Genomic DNA, 15,885 nt, shown 5'->3' on the forward strand with positions numbered 1-15,885 from the left:
CAGAATTTGACATCAACAACATGAAAGCATGGCTCCATCTTCCCTTGTATCAACAGCTCAGGCTGCTGCTGGTGGTGTAATGTGAGGGATGTTTTCTTAGCACACTTTGGGCCCCTTAGTACCAACTGAGCATTGTTTAAATACCACAGCCTACCTGAGTATTGTTGCTGACCAAGTCCAGCCTTTTATGACAGCAGTGTACCCATCTTCTGATGGCTACTTCCAGCAGGATAACACACCATGTCACAAAGCTCAAAACCACTCAAACTGGTTTCTTGAACAAGACAATAACTTCGGAGGCCATTCGAGTATAGTGGAGTCATGAGATCCCAATCCAATATAGCACCTTTGCCATGTGGTGGAACAGGAGATTCACATCATGGATGTACAGCCAAGAAATCTGCAGCAACTGTGTGAGGGTATCGTGTCAATATGGACCAGAATCTCTGAGGAATGTTTCCAGCATCTTGTTGAATGTATGCCATGAAGAATTACAGCAGTTCTGAAGGCAAAAGGGATGCAACCCATGTATCTAATGCAGTGGCCGGTGAGTGTGTGTGTCTATATATATATATATATATATATAATTTCTACAAAATAATGTATGAATTCTTTGGCCACTATCCAGGGAATTGTTTCAGCCTTGCTCTCAATGCAGACTGGGATAGGCTCCAGTGAGCCTGCTCATGATTATTCGGGCTTTAGAACATGATACAATATGTTAGTCTGTTAATTAATTTTTATTGTAATCATTCCATACAAATAGATCAATTTATAACCAAACAAAATTGAAGACATATCAAACCCCACCCCAGAGAAGGAGAGCTCAGCCAAAGGAGAATTGCTTAGGGCTTTTTAATAAGGCAACAATAAATAAAAGAAAGGGAGAAATAAATATATAGGTAAATAAGAGATGGAGAAAGGAATTAAATGCGGTAATAGTTATTTCTCTTATTCTAAAATAATATTGATTAGATCCTGCCAGGTTTTGAAAAAATTTTGTACAGATCCTCTAACTGAGAATTAGATTTTTTCCAATTTCAAATAATATAAAACATCAGTTTCCCACTGACTTATAAAAGGAGAGTTAGGATTCTTCCAATTTAACAGAATAAGTCTGCGTGCCAAAAGTGTAGTGAATGCAATCACCGTTTGTTTGTCCTTCTCCACTTCAAGTCCGTCTGGAAGAACACCAAACACAGCTGTTAGTGGGTTAGGAGGAATTGTGACCCCAAGGCTGTCTGAAAGGCACTTAAAAATTTTGGTCCAAAATGATGTTAGTTTGGTGCAGGCCCAGAACATGTAACCCAGTGAGGCAGGAGCTTGGTTGCAGCGTTCGCAGGTTGGATCTTGCCCTGGAAACATTTTGGACAGTTTTAAGCGAGACAGATGAGCTTGATATATAATTTTGAATAATTCTATGCTTTGCGCATATGGAGCTCGAGTGAATTCTCTGCATTCCTACCTTCCACTCCTTTTCTGATATATTGATTAAGAGATCTTCTTCCCAATGTCCTCTTGGATCTTTGAAAGGTAGGGACTCTAATAAGATTTTATATAATGCGGAAATGGTGTTTAATTCCTTGAAATTGAGCAGTATTTTTTCCAGCATTGTAGAGGGTGCGAGGTGGGGGAAATCGGGCAATTTCTGTTTAACAAAATTTCTAATTTGAAGATAGTGAAAGAAATGTGTAGCTGGGAGGTTGAATTTTGAGCGTAATTGTTCAAAAGATGCAAATATGTTGTCTATATAAAGATGTCTGAGCATTTTAATCCCAAAACTTTTCCAGGTATTAAAAACTGAATATGTTTGCGAGGGTTGAAAGAGGTGGTTCTTTTGCAGAGGTGCCACAGATAAAAGATTTTCCATCTTAAAATGCTTTCTAAGTTGGTTCCATATTCTGAGTGAGTAAAGCACAATTGGGTTATTAGTATATTTGCGATAACTTGCATTTATTGGAGAGCAGAGCAGGGAGTATAAAGAAGTACTACAGGATTTTACTTCTATTGCGGACCAAGCCTGTGTATGTTCATTTATTTGTGTCCAGGTTTTTATGGCTTGTATGTTTGCTGCCCAGTAATAAAACTGAAAATTAGGTAAAGCCATGCCACCTTCTGCCTTTGTAGGGTCGCTCTTCGGATACGTGGGTGTTTTGAGTTCCAAATGAATTAAGTTATTGTTGAATCTAACTGTTTAAAAAACGATTTATTGATATACAGTGGTGTGAAAAACTATTTGCCCCCTTCCTGATTTCTTATTCTTTTGCATGTTTGTCACACAAAATGTTTCTGATCATCAAACACATTTAACCTTTAGTCAAATATAACACAAGTAAACACAAAATGCAGTTTGTAAATGGTGGTTTTTATTATTTAGGGAGAAAAAAAAAATACAAACCTACATGGCCCTGTGTGAAAAAGTAATTGCCCCCTGAACCTAATAACTGGTTGGGCCACCCTTAGCAGCAATAACTGCAATCAAGTGTTTGCGATAACTTGCAATGAGTCTTTTACAGCGCTCTGGAGGAATTTTGGCCCACTCATCTTTGCAAAATTGTTGTAATTCAGCTTTATTTGAGGGTTTTCTAGCATGAACCGCCTTTTTAAGGTCATGCCATAGCATCTCAATTGGATTCAGGTCAGGACTTTGACTAGGCCACTCCAAAGTCTTCATTTTGTTTTTCTTCAGCCATTCAGAGGTGGATTTGCTGGTGTGTTTTGGGTCATTGTCCTGTTGCAGCACCCAAGATCGCTTCAGCTTGAGTTGACGAACAGATGGCCGGACATTCTCCTTCAGGATTTTTTGGTAGATAGTAGAATTCATGGTTCCATCTATCACAGCAAGCCTTCCAGGTCCTGAAGCAGCAAAACAACCCCAGACCATCACACTACCACCACCATATTTTACTGTTGGTATGATGTTCTTTTTCTGAAATGCTGTGTTCCTTTTACGCCAGATGTAACGGGACATTTGCCTTCCAAAAAGTTCAACTTTTGACTCATCAGTCCACAAGGTATTTTCCCAAAAGTCTTGGCAATCATTGAGATGTTTCTTAGCAAAATTGAGACGAGCCCTAATGTTCTTTTTGCTTAACAGTGGTTTGCGTCTTGGAAATCTGCCATGCAGGCCGTTTTTGCCCAGTCTCTTTCTTATGGTGGAGTCGTGAACACTGACCTTAATTGAGGCAAGTGAGGCCTGCAGTTCTTTAGACGTTGTCCTGGGGTCTCTTGTGACCTCTCGGATGAGTCGTCTCTGCGCTCTTGGGGTAATTTTGGTCGGCCGGCCACTCCTGGGAAGGTTCACCACTGTTCCATGTTTTTGCCATTTGTGGATAATGGCTCTCACTGTGGTTCGCTGGAGTCCCAAAGCTTTAGAAATGGCTTTATAACCTTTACCAGACTGATAGATCTCAATTACTTCTGTTCTCATTTGTTCCTGAATTTCTTTGGATCTTGGCATGATGTCTAGCTTTTGAGGTGCTTTTGGTCTACTTCTCTGTGTCAGGCAGCTCCTATTTAAGTGATTTCTTGATTGAAACAGGTGTGGCAGTAATCAGGCCTGGGGGTGGCTACGGAAATTGAACTCAGGTGTGATACACCACAGTTAGGTTATTTTTTAACAAGGGGGCAATTACTTTTTCACACAGGGCCATGTAGGTTTGGATTTTTTTTCTCCCTAAATAATAAACACCATCATTTAAAAACTGCATTTTGTGTTTACTTGTGTTATATTTGACTAATGGTTAAATGTGTTTGATGATCAGAAACATTTTGTGTGACAAACATGCAAAAGAATAAGAAATCAGGAAGGGGGCAAATAGTTTTTCACACCACTGTATATTGGAATGTTTTGAAATAAAAAAAGAAGTTTAGGAAGGATATTCATCTTAACAATGTTAATTCTTCCGGCTAGAGTGAGATGAAGGGTTGACCATCTATGCAAGTCTTGCTTAATGTTTTCCATACAGACAGCAAAATTTTGTTGATAAAGAGCTTTATGTTTACTTGTGATATTTACCCCTAGGTATGATACAATATGTTTGAATTCATCAATTATATATTTGTGATACAATCAAAGGGGGACCCCAATGCCCCCCAACACTTTACATAAGTGCCAGCCTCTAATCCTAAAAATGAATCAAAAGAATCTATTCAGTAAAGTGAATCAAAATGCCCCTCGCCCCATTTAATGGAAGTCTTGCCTTTCAGCATTAAGTGACAAGAATAGTTAAACTTACTGGCTTCTGGGGTAGTTGTAGTTGTCCACCATGTACAAAGTGGAAATCTTGGCTTCAGTGGTTTTGAAGTCTCAGTATTTTTAAGGGTCTCTGGTTTGTGAGTGATTGCAAGAAAAAATGAAATTATGTATGAGCATCACTTGGATAATAGCACCATTAATGGAATATCTGTGAAACAGTGCATTAGGTATCTTGGTGTTGACATATGCAAAATAAGTTCTGAGAATATTTAAAAACTTTGATCCAAAAATAGACCAAATAAAAAAAAATAACTACTGTTGGCTGCAGAGAGATCTTACACTTTATGGAATGGCCTTACTGACAAAGGCTGAGGGCATAGCATGTCTAGTGTACCCAGTGCTGTTACTCCACATGTTCATAAAAGAATGTGCAATTCCAATGATTCCCTATTGTTTAAGTTTATTTGGAAGAACAAAACTGAATATATTCGATTCAGATTTTCAGACTATTAATCAGGTATTCAAAGTAAATTGGGTAAAGAAGTTTCTGTCTAGCACAGACCATTCCTAGTACTGAATCTCAAATTTAGTATTTGACCATTGTAGTGGCTTAAAAGTTTTTGCTGCCCTGTAATGTCAAATATAGTAAACTCCTGATCAAACTTTCCAGTTTTCACAAACAAGTGCTCAACTCATGGGAAACTGCATTTAAGCATATTTTTTCTCCCCACAACTGCAAATGATGGAACACGAGCACATATTATCTGGCAACAAATCTGTATTTATAAAACAGTGGGCCGACCAGGAGATTCTTTGTTTCTGACCTTCCTAATGAGCAGGGAGATCTTTGCACTTCTGATGATTTTGTTGTTTTGACAGGGGTAGCTGTTTCTTTAACAGATTACACTAAGGCGACAAAAAGCATTCCTGCTAGACTGAGTGTTTTTTAAAAACCCAATTACACTCCACGACTTTTAAGCAGGGCGGCACGGTGGCGCAGTGGGTAGCGCTGCTGCCTCGCAGTTGGGAGACCTGGGGACCCGGGTTCGCTTCCCGGGTCCTCCCTGTGTGGAGTTTGCATGTTCTCCCCGTGTCTGCGTGGGTTTCCTCCGGGCGCTCCGGTTTCCTCCCACAGTCCAAAGACATGCAGGTTAGGTGGATTGGCGATTCTAAATTGGCCCTAGTGTGTGCTTGGTGTGTGGGTGTGTTTGTGTGTGTCCTGTGGTGGGTTGGCACCCTGCCCAGGATTGGTTCCCTGCCTTGTGCCCTGTGTTGGCTGGGATTGGCTCCAGCAGACCCCCGTGACCCTGTGTTCGGATTCAGCGGGTTGGAAAATGGATGGATGGATGGACTTTTAAGCAATGGTATTAATATTATGGACAAGAATTGTAACAATTACTTTATCAGAAGAGCTTTAATCTCGGATCAAAGCACTTCAAGAGCTTATGTTAAATTGAAAGTTTAATATCCCAAGTTAAACTTGAGTAATATGTGAATTGTCAAACATAAATTTCTTGTCCCCAGTAAAGTTAAGGAAATTCACTTTAAAATTCTTTAATGTTAAAAAATTACAAATGGCTAAGTAATTTTGTAATGATGTGTCTCATTTGAAGAAGAGACACCATTAATAATTTATTTTATAGCTGTTCCAATTCCAAGGGTATTTTGGTTAGAGGTTGTTGCTTTATTGTTTGTATGTTTAATAAGCTTGTACGGATTTCTGAAAATATGATTTTTATTTTGGACACTCAAAGAAGTGATATTGATTTTTTAACACCTTAAAATGACTTTGTCTCATGGGGAAATATCATATTCATGAAACCAGAACCATAAGCACAAAACCTAATTACAGACTGTTCTCTCGCGACATGGAATCCCTCTTTATTTTTTGATTTCATATGCTTTGTTAATCCCCGAGGAGAAATTGTCTTTTCGCATACTTTTTTCGGGGTCGGAGCGCAAGTTTATGACAATAAAAAGAATGTCAAGGCCAGTAAACAGTAAAGCTGCTAAAACATCATATTATTAAAATAATTGTTATTAATCCATTTTAAATTTTAATAGTGTATTTGCATTGTATACATGTCTATGGACCCAGTATCCCCAGTCTAAGTTCAATTGTCATTTTCAGTTATTGGTTGTTAGTTTTCATTATTTATAATTTTGCGTTTTATTTAATTTTAAATAAAAAAATATTAAAAAGTGCACTTTCACCTTAGTATACGTCGCCAACACTGACGATGCGCGGATTAACCGCGTATTTGACTTTGGATGCTGACATGCCAGCGCTTTACAGTGACGTTAAATACTGGCAATTCAAGTTTCGCCTCAGATGGAGCTTTGCGCAGGCGCTGATGCTGGGTCAAAGGCTCTCTGCGTAGGTGCATTGTGGGATAGTTTCTCCTGCAGAGATGGCGGCGCGTGTTCTGTCCCGGTGTGTCCGCTCATTCGTTAGGTCGTCCGCCATCTTCACCCCTGCCAGTACATGTACCCGAACTTTAACGCTTCCCAGCTGCCAGTCTTTCTCTTTAATTACCGACTCTCGGCGGCGCACGCTTCCACAGGTAAGGGTTGCAAACTGTTGTTGGTCGCCGTGACCTGAGCGTCTTTGAGAATTCTTTGATTTCGCGCATTGTTTTGTCATGTACTGCGCCAAAAAAGCATCATGTCTTAAAAAAATAAAAATGAAAAAATAAACCTTTTTGGTCACGGATACCCTGCATACTTTAATTTTGAAGGTGTACAACCCGGTCACGCAGTTAAGCAGACAGTATGGAGACCTGCCCCCTCTTACGCTGGACAGTGTACAGGAGAGGGTCCTCTACGTCCTGAAGCTTTATGACAAGATCAACCCAGAGAAGGTATGCCTGTGGCCGGTTTTGTGGATGTTGCATTGAGTACCTTCGGGTGGAATTGAAACTATGCAACTTATAATGCAGTGAGACTTGGATGAGTTTTCTCGTGGCTTGGTGAGGTCGACATCAGAGTGCCCAGTTTCTTGCATTGTAGTTTCTGAACATTTTCTGGATACTACCAGAAGTGCTTGCAGAATGCCAAATTATGTGACTCCTGGTATGCTTGAAACTGGTAAGGTTTATGAGATTTAACAATGATTGGCTTAGGTTGCTGGGTAGCTCCGTTGGGATTGAATTGCTGAAATTGAGTGCATATGTGTATAGTGCCAGTCAATAGGGACATGAGAAATTTGACAAACAAGAGGAGGCCATTCAGTCCATCAAGCTTCTTTGCTAAATTGAACCTATGTGCATGCCATTGATTGACTGGTGAACCATCCTGGTTTGGTTCCTGTCTTTTTCTCATTGTGGCCAGAATAGTCTTTCTCTCTGTGACCTTTACTAACCCACTTACACATTTAAAGGGTTGGATTGTTTTAGGTGTCATAGATGCCCGAGAGGATGTGCAGGTTTTAATGTATTTATTTCTTTTCTAGTTAACAGCCACATGCCATTTTATGAAGGACTTGGGCTTGGACAGTCTGGATCAAGTTGAGATAATCATGGCCATGGAAGATGAGTTTGGTTAGTGCTCTCTTGATTCATACTTTTGGGACCACTTGACAGAATGTTATTTGTTTTTGGCTGAAAAGCCTGCTCCTTGTTTATTGATTACCTGACATCCTTTCAAGAATTCTTTCCAAAGTTAAAGTTCTTTATCATGTTTACAGTCTGCATCCCACTTTCTCTGCAGGATTTGAAATTCCAGATTCAGATGCAGAAAAGCTGATGACTCCTCAAGAGATTGTAGATTATATCGCGGATAAGAAGGATGTTTATCAATAAAGGCCTTCTTCTGCAAAGGTATTGCAAATTTCTTTTCTGACTTGTTTGTTTGGGAGGAGATCCTTGTGAGCAAAAATTTAGCCTTTCATGAGGAGTTTATCTTAAAATAAATACTACTCTTCTGCATAACAGACAAAAGCAGACACAGGTTTATTCCAGAAAGTGTACTTTTAGATTTAGAAAGGTTTATCCTCGTGATGTGCAGAAGCCATTAAAAGGCCTATAAAATATTAGGTTATATTGTAAAAACTGTTGAATATAAGTTAATGGATGTTGTGCTCAAACAATATAATGCACTGGTAAGATTACGCATGGAGTATTGTGTGCAGTTCTGGTCACCACGTTACAAGATAAATCAACATTTAAAGCTCTGATGAGAAGAGCAATCTGATGCATTCCAGGACCTAACAACACATTGTACTCTGACAGACTCAGTGAGTTTAGTCTTGAGCAGAGTAGACCTAAATGTAGAGAGACCTAATCCAGTTTTTACAGACTTCTCAAAGGCATTGATAAAGTAGATGTTACAGAATTCTTTCAGCTTAAGGGTGAGTCACATACTCGGACACCATTGGAAATTATGGGGAGATTCATTTAAAACTGAAGCCAAGAAACACTTTACATTAAAGGTTGTGAGAATGTGGAACAAACTACCAAGACATGTAGTTGAAGCAGATGCCTTGACAAGCTTTAAGAAGTATCTGGAAGAGATATTGGACAGCTTAGTTATTAGCTAAACAAAGTAGCTTGATGGTCTGATTGGTCTCCTTGTGTGTTAAATTTCTTATGTTCGAACTGTGCTGATGCTGAGCAGGTTATGTTTGTTTTTCATTTCAGGTCAAACAGTGAAATCTCTGGATCTCTTCCAGCAACTTATTGAGTTTCAGTTGGATTGATAGATGGCGTTGACATTTGAGTTTGTCTTGTTCAGTGTATCATCCAGTCAGTTTTCTGAACGCGTTTATATTTAAAGGTTGTATTAAACGTGTGAGTTCAAATAAACAACATGTTAACTTTCCTGCCAGCGTATTGGTATTAATGGGTGAGACATTCCTTACTTGTATGTGCATCATCCCCGATGGCAGATCATCTGTGGCAGTGGCTTCAAACTTCAATCCTGAAGTGCTACAGCTGCTGCAGGTTTTCCTTTCGGTCCCCTTTTTAAGTAATAACCAGTTACTGCTGCTAATTTAATAGACTTATTTTTGCCTTAATTGTAATTGACGTAACTGTTTTTTTTTCTCTTGACTGGAAATAAAACAATAAAGAAATGCAAAGAAAGCAAACAGATGAGCAGTTAACTTGGATCTATTAAACAGTCCAGTTTTCACTCCTGGCAGCTTCATATTTAGGTGTTTGTGAAACTTAGTCATGGCCGAAATTATCGGCACCCCTGGAATTTTCCCAGAAAATGTACCATTTCTCCCAGAAAATTATTGCAATTACAAATGTTTTTGTATATACATGTTTATTTCCTTTATGTGCATTGGAACAACACAAAAAACAGAGAAAAAAAGCCAAATCTGACGTGTCACACAGAACTCCAAAAATGGGCCGGACAAAATTATTGGCACCCTTTAAAAATTGTGGGAAAATCGTTTTATTTCAAGCATGTGATGCTCGTTTGAACTCACCTGTGGCAAGAAACAGGTGCTGGCAATATAGCAATCACACCTGAAGCCAGTTAAAATGGAGAAAAGTCGACTCAGCCTTTCTGTTGTGTGTCTTGAGTGTGCCACACTAAGCATGGAGAACAGAAAGAAGAACAGAGAATTGTCTGAGGACTTGAGAACAAAAATTGTGGAAAAATATCAACAATCTCAAGGCTACAAGTCCATCTCCAGAGATCATGTTCCTCTGTCCACTGTGCGCAACATAATCAAGAAGTTCACAACACATGGCACTGTAGCTAATCTCCCTGGACGTGGACGGAAGAGAAAAATTGATAAAAGACTGCAACAAAGGATAGTCTGAATGGTGGATAAACAACCCCAATCAACTTCAAAACATATTCAAGCTGTTCTGCAGACTCAGGGTGCAACAGTGTCAGCTCGAACTATCCGTCGACATCTGAACGAAATGAAACGCTATGGCAGGAGAGCCAGGAGGACCTCACTGCTGACACAGAAACATAAAAAAGCCAGACTGGAGTTTGCCAAAATGTACTTGAGGAAGCCAAAATCCTTCTGGGCGAACGTCTTGTGGACAGATGAGACCAAGGTAGAGCTTTTTGGTAAAGCTCATCATTCTACTGTTTACAGAAAACAGAATGAAGCCTTTGAAGAAAAGAACACAGTATCTACAGTCAAACATGGTGGAGGTTCTAAGATGTTTTGGGGATGTTTTACTGCCTCTGGCACTGGATGCCTTGACTGTGTGCAAGGCATCATGAAATCTGAAGACTACCAAAAGATATTGGGGCGCAATGTAGAGCCCAGTGTCAGAAAGCTGAGTCTGCGTCAGAGGTCATGGGTGTTCCAGCAGGGCAATGACCCCAAACATACCTCTAAAAGCACTCAGAAATGGTTGAAGACAAAGCACTGGAGAGTTCTGAAGTGGCCAGCAATGAGTCCAGATCTAAATCCGATTGAACACTTATGGAGAGATCTCAAAATTGCTGTTGGGAGAAGGCGCCCTTCAAATCTGAGAAACCTTAAGCAGTTTGCAAAAGAAGAGTGGTCGGAAATTCCAGTTGAGAGGTGTAACAAGCGTGTTGATGGTTATAGGAAGCGCTTGATTTGTTATTTTTTCCCAAAGGGCGTGCAACCAAATATTAAGTTGTGGGTGCCAATAATTTTGTCCAGCCCGGTTTTTGAGTTTTGTGTGAAATGATGTCAGATTTGGCTTTTTTTTTTTCTGTTTTTTTGTGTTGTTCCAATGCACATAAAGGAAATAAACGTGTATACCAAAACATTTGTAATTGCAACAGTTTTCTGGGAGAAATGGTGCATTTTCAAGGAAAATTCCAGGGGTGCCGATAATTTCGGCCATGACTGTAATTAATTGTACTGCTTGATGTTTCTGAGAGTTTGTGTTCAGTAAAGCTGCTGACATTTTGTTTCTTTACCTTTTTATAAGCCCATCCAATGTAAAGCTAGAGAAAGGGCTGCAACAAAAGCATTTGTGTATGTGCAGGTTGTCATGAAGAGCTGGAGTGGAATAAGCTAATGGCCTTCACAATGGGAGGCTCCTAGTCTTTGTGTCTATTCTTTAAAGCAGGCTGTGCCTAGGAGCCCTATGGAAATACAGTTTCCATCCTGGCCTGGGGGTATCTAAATAGGGATTGCCAAGAGTGATGCTGCCACCTATTGCACTGGGCAACAATATGCACTCCCACTCCCACTGCACCTCACTTCTTTATGGCCTTGTAAGTGGGAAATTTAACATCATGGTTGGGATTCTCCACCCTTTATAAAGTCCTTCCATTCTGGCCTTCTTGCTGGGTAAGGGAATTTAATCGATGACCACCACCGTGACACCAGTCCATCTGTTTTTCACACCACATGGTCATCACTTACCAGTCTCCTGCCTTAGACCGGGAACACCCCGACTCTCTGGACCATCCATTAATTTTGGCCTCCTGGCCAGGCAAGGGAAATGGGTTCATCCATGACACCAAATTTTATAATACCCTTTAATAAAATCAGAGAATGTGCACTTATATCACATGTGAATTGTTTGATTACAAGTTTAAAACTGTGAAGCATTTGTGCAAATCAAGAAATTTTTTTTATCTTTTTCTCAAATTATGAAGGGCTTGTAATGTACCAGTGATGTTATATGCAGTCTTTATATGGGCAGCATAACTCAAGTAGTCCAACTTGGTATCCATCTTCTTAACATGTAAAGTATTCATTTATTTTCCACCACTTATCTGAGACCATGGCAGGCAACAATCTTAGCAGTGAGGCCTCTCCCCAGCCACACTTGCCAATTCAGGCTTTGGGATCCTGAGGTGTAATCCAACCATCTATGAGATATAATCCTTCCATGGTGAGCCCTGGGTCTTCCCTGGGGTCTCCTCTCAGTTGGTTGTGCCGGTAAAACCTCCACAGGAAGGTGTCTGGGAGGCATCCATATCATGTGCCCAAACCACCTCAATTGGCTCCTTTTGATTTGGAGGGTTAGCGCTTCTATTCCAGGCCTCTCCCAGATATCTGTGCTTCTCACCCTGTCCCTAAGGGAGAGTACAGCCCCCCTGTGGAGAAAGCTCATTTCAGCTGCTTATCCTTAGTGGTATTACCCAAAGCTCATGACCATAGGTGAGGGTAGGGACGTGGATTGAGTGGTAAACTGATAGCTTTGCCTACTTGCTCATCTCCTTCTTCGCTACTATGGATCAGTATAATGACCATAAAACTATCTCACTGGACCTGCCCATCTGCCAATCTCGCCATTCCTTTTTCCCTATGTTCAAGACCCTGAGGTACGTAAACTATTGTACTTCAGACAGTAACTCGGCTCCTACTTGGAGAAGACAGTCCATCTTTCTGTTACTGAGGACCATGGCCTCAGATGTAAAATGAGTCACTTGATTAATACATGAAGAGTTTAATACATAAAGCATCCAATAAATGTGACTTCTAATTGCGATAAAATGATAGATAGTATAAGAGGTAAATGCCTGGAGGACAGAGATCTTTACTTTTCAAGCAGTAACTTTTCACCAGACTTATTGTATGTATTAGAAATACTGAGCAATACATGTCAAATATAATGCAAAATGTGTTTAATTCAGAATTGTTTGAAATTGTATATAATCTTTTGGATGACCCAATGACTATCCTCTTCATTAGTCCATTTCTGTAATATTCTGCTCCATTATTTTCTACTTTCTATGCACATAATTATTAGTGTTCTCTTTTATTGTTAGTGCCTCCTTTAAAGGTGTTCAGTCAGAGATCACAGCTTCAGCCTGTTCCCAGATATTTGCTTGTGTTCCTTCCTTCTCTTCCTCTGATCACCTCTGACTTGTGCTCTTTTATGGAGTTGATTTTCATGCATTTTCACAGTATTTCTGATCCCGTTCAACAACTATATGGCGACATCGACTTCTCAACTCCGGAACAACTCAGTATGCAAGCTATATTAAGCGTCACCAATGAAGACTCGCTACACCTTAGTGAACAGGTACTGAAACTTATCCCTACCGATGAAGTAACTTTCACCAGTGTTGACTCCATCTTCACAGACAATCCAGCACATCAACTTTCATTCCCCAAAGAATTTCTTAGCAGTCTTACTCCCACTGGCATGCCTCCGCATAAACTCAAACTTAAAATTGGTTCAGTCGTCATGCTTCTCAGAAACCTCATGCCAGCAAGAAGTCTCTGTAAAGGCACTAGACTGACTGTTACCAGCATTCACCACAATGTACTGGAGTGTAAAACTATTGCAGCTCCTACCTCACAAACTGTCCATATTCCCCGGATATCCCTGACCCATTCAGATTCAAATTTGCCTTTTACTTTTACACACAGACGATTTCCTGTTAGATGGGCCTTTGCAATGACAATTAATAAGGCACAGGGACAAACTTTCAAAAAGATATGCCTGTATCTGCCAAAACCAGTTTTCAGTCACGGACAATTGTATGTTGCTCTCTCCAGAGTTCCATCTTTGCATTCACTCACAGTCGTATCCTCAAACCCACCCCATTTGGACAACTGTGTCTTTCAGGAAGTGTTCACCCATCAATAAATAATTATGTGGCATATGCTACGCCGCGGGTTGGCTAGTATACAATATAACACCAGCTTATTTTACTTGCAGAAATTCTTGAAGAATTTGCACTTATGCAGTGTATTGACAAGGGGTTGAGACATAGTATAAGGCTCAGGTGGAGAACTTTTGTTTCATGGGGCATAAAAACATCAGCAAAACCAAGGAATTGGTTATTGAGTTTCAGAGATCCTCTGTGCCTGGTCAGGTCCCTTTTCAGGGAGTGGATGTGGAGGTGGTGCACTGCTACAAGTATGTAGTTAGGGGTCACCGTCAATATTACCCTGGTGTGGTAACACAGAGGAACTATACAAGAAAAGGCAAAGCAGACACTTATTCAAAGGATAACTTTGCTGTTAAAGTTGTTTCTTCAAAATCATGATATATATTAATTTCCACATAAAATTATGGAAGCATTTTGTATAAACTGTAATAAAAATAGTTTTTCTGTTCTTGCAGCTTGTAATGGTGCCTTGTGGAACCCAGTGTCTATAGGTGATAGAAAAAGCCTTAAAACGTACAAGATACCTCAATTATGAAAGCTCAAAGATTTCAGTTTAAGAAAACCTGCCTTTTCTGCGGTGGGCTGGCGCCCTGCCCGGGGTTTGTTTCCTGCCTTGCGCCCTGCGTTGGCTGGAATTGGCTTCAGCAGACCCCCGTGACCCTGTAGTTAGGATATAGCGGGTTGGATAATGGATGGATGGAAAAAACGCCTTCTTTGTTTATGAGGTATCCTTGTGACAATAGAATAAAACTAGAAATAATCATTTTATCGCATATTCTGGATCCTATTTTCCCAAGGTAAGAATATATGACTTGCTTGTTTAGTTTGTGTACTAACAGCAGCCTTGGAATTGCGACAACGCAATGCCAACATTTTTCAATCTGTGTGATAATTTTTCAAAGTCCATGAAGTGAGATGCACATCAAATGAGAGCGCACTGAAAAGAGCACAAAGGAGTTTAATGGTACTTGGTACCCATAAACATAAATGGGTGCTGAACTGATTAGATAGATAGATAGATAGATAGATAGATAGATAGATAGATACTTTATTAATCCCAATGGGAAATTCACATTCTTCAGCAGCAGCATACTGATACAATAAATAATATTAAATTAAAGAATGATAATAATACAGGTGAAAAAAACAGACAATAACTATGTATAATGTTAAATATTAACGTTTACCCCCCCTGGTGGAATTAAAGAGTCGCATAGTTTGGGGGAGGAACGATCTCCTCAATCTGTCTGTGGAGCAGGACAGTGACAGCAGTCTGTCACTGAAGCTGCTCTTCTGTCTGGAGATGACATTATTTAGTGGATGCAGTGGATTCTCCATAATTGATAGGAGCCTGCTGAGCGCCCTTCGCTCTGCCACAGATGTTAAACTGTCCAGCTCCATGCCAACAATAGAGCCTGCCTTCCTCACCAGTTTGTCCAGGCGTGAGGCGTCTTTCCTCTTAATGCTGCCTCCCCAGCACACCACTGCGTAGAAGAGGGCGCTCGCCACAACTGTTTGATAGAACATCTGCAGCATCTTATTGCAGATGTTGAAGGAAGCCAGCCTTCTAAGGAAGTATAACCGGCTTTGTCCTTTCTTGCACAGAGCATCAGTATTGGCAGTCCAGTCCAATTTATCATCCAGCTGCACTCCCAGATATTTATAGGTCTGCACCATCTGCACACAGTCACCTTTGATGATCACTGGGTCTATGAGGGGTCTGGGCCTCCTAAAATCCACCACCAGCTCCTTGGTTTTGCTGGTGTTCAGGTGTAGGTGGTTTGAGTCGGACCATTTAACAAAGTCATTGATTAGGTCCCTATACTCCTCCTCCAGCCCATTCCTGATACAGCCCACGATAGCAGTGTCATCAGCGAACTTTTGCACATGGCAGGACTCCGAGTTGTATTGGAAGTCCGATGTATATAGGCTGAACAGGACCGGAGAAAGTACAGTCCCTTGTGGCGCTCCTGTGTTGCTGACCACAATGTCATGGCCTTGTATCTGAGGCCTTTGTGTCCAGTCCCCACAGAGTAATCTGATTGGTCAGTTTGTCTTTGGTGACACGAGTGGTGCGAATGTGAGGTGCATGAGGAGGAGTAAAGTCACGCGCTGAGAGAGTTGGCATTCAAAGACAGAAAGCATTAAAACCAAAAACGAGG

The 15,885-nt window shown here is 40.5% G+C and overlaps 1 protein-coding gene across 1 annotated transcript; it reads left to right on the top strand.

The window, feature by feature from the left end:
* The first annotated feature begins 6,561 nt into the window (after positions 1-6,561).
* Positions 6,562-9,016, top strand: LOC127529588 (acyl carrier protein, mitochondrial-like). Its single transcript, XM_051933571.1, has 5 exons — positions 6,562-6,762; positions 6,937-7,059; positions 7,650-7,737; positions 7,907-8,016; positions 8,836-9,016. The coding sequence occupies exons 1-4, from the start codon at positions 6,610-6,612 to the stop codon at positions 7,996-7,998; spliced, it is 456 nt and encodes a 151-aa protein (XP_051789531.1). The 5' UTR covers positions 6,562-6,609; the 3' UTR covers positions 7,999-8,016; positions 8,836-9,016.
* The last annotated feature ends 6,869 nt before the right edge of the window (positions 9,017-15,885 follow it).

Source organism: Erpetoichthys calabaricus, chromosome 11 (assembly GCF_900747795.2).
Source record: "Erpetoichthys calabaricus chromosome 11, fErpCal1.3, whole genome shotgun sequence".
NCBI lineage: Eukaryota > Metazoa > Chordata > Cladistia > Polypteriformes > Polypteridae > Erpetoichthys > Erpetoichthys calabaricus.

Bases quoted from the DNA above. Each gene is read 5' to 3' on its own strand.
- LOC127529588 (XM_051933571.1), top strand. From the start codon at position 6,610: ATGGCGGCGCGTGTTCTGTCCCGGTGTGTCCGCTCATTCGTTAGGTCG. The intron at 6,763-6,936 runs GTAAGGGTTGCA...TTAATTTTGAAG, and splicing joins GGCGGCGCACGCTTCCACAG to GTGTACAACCCGGTCACGCA. The intron at 7,060-7,649 runs GTATGCCTGTGG...TTTCTTTTCTAG, and splicing joins ACAAGATCAACCCAGAGAAG to TTAACAGCCACATGCCATTT.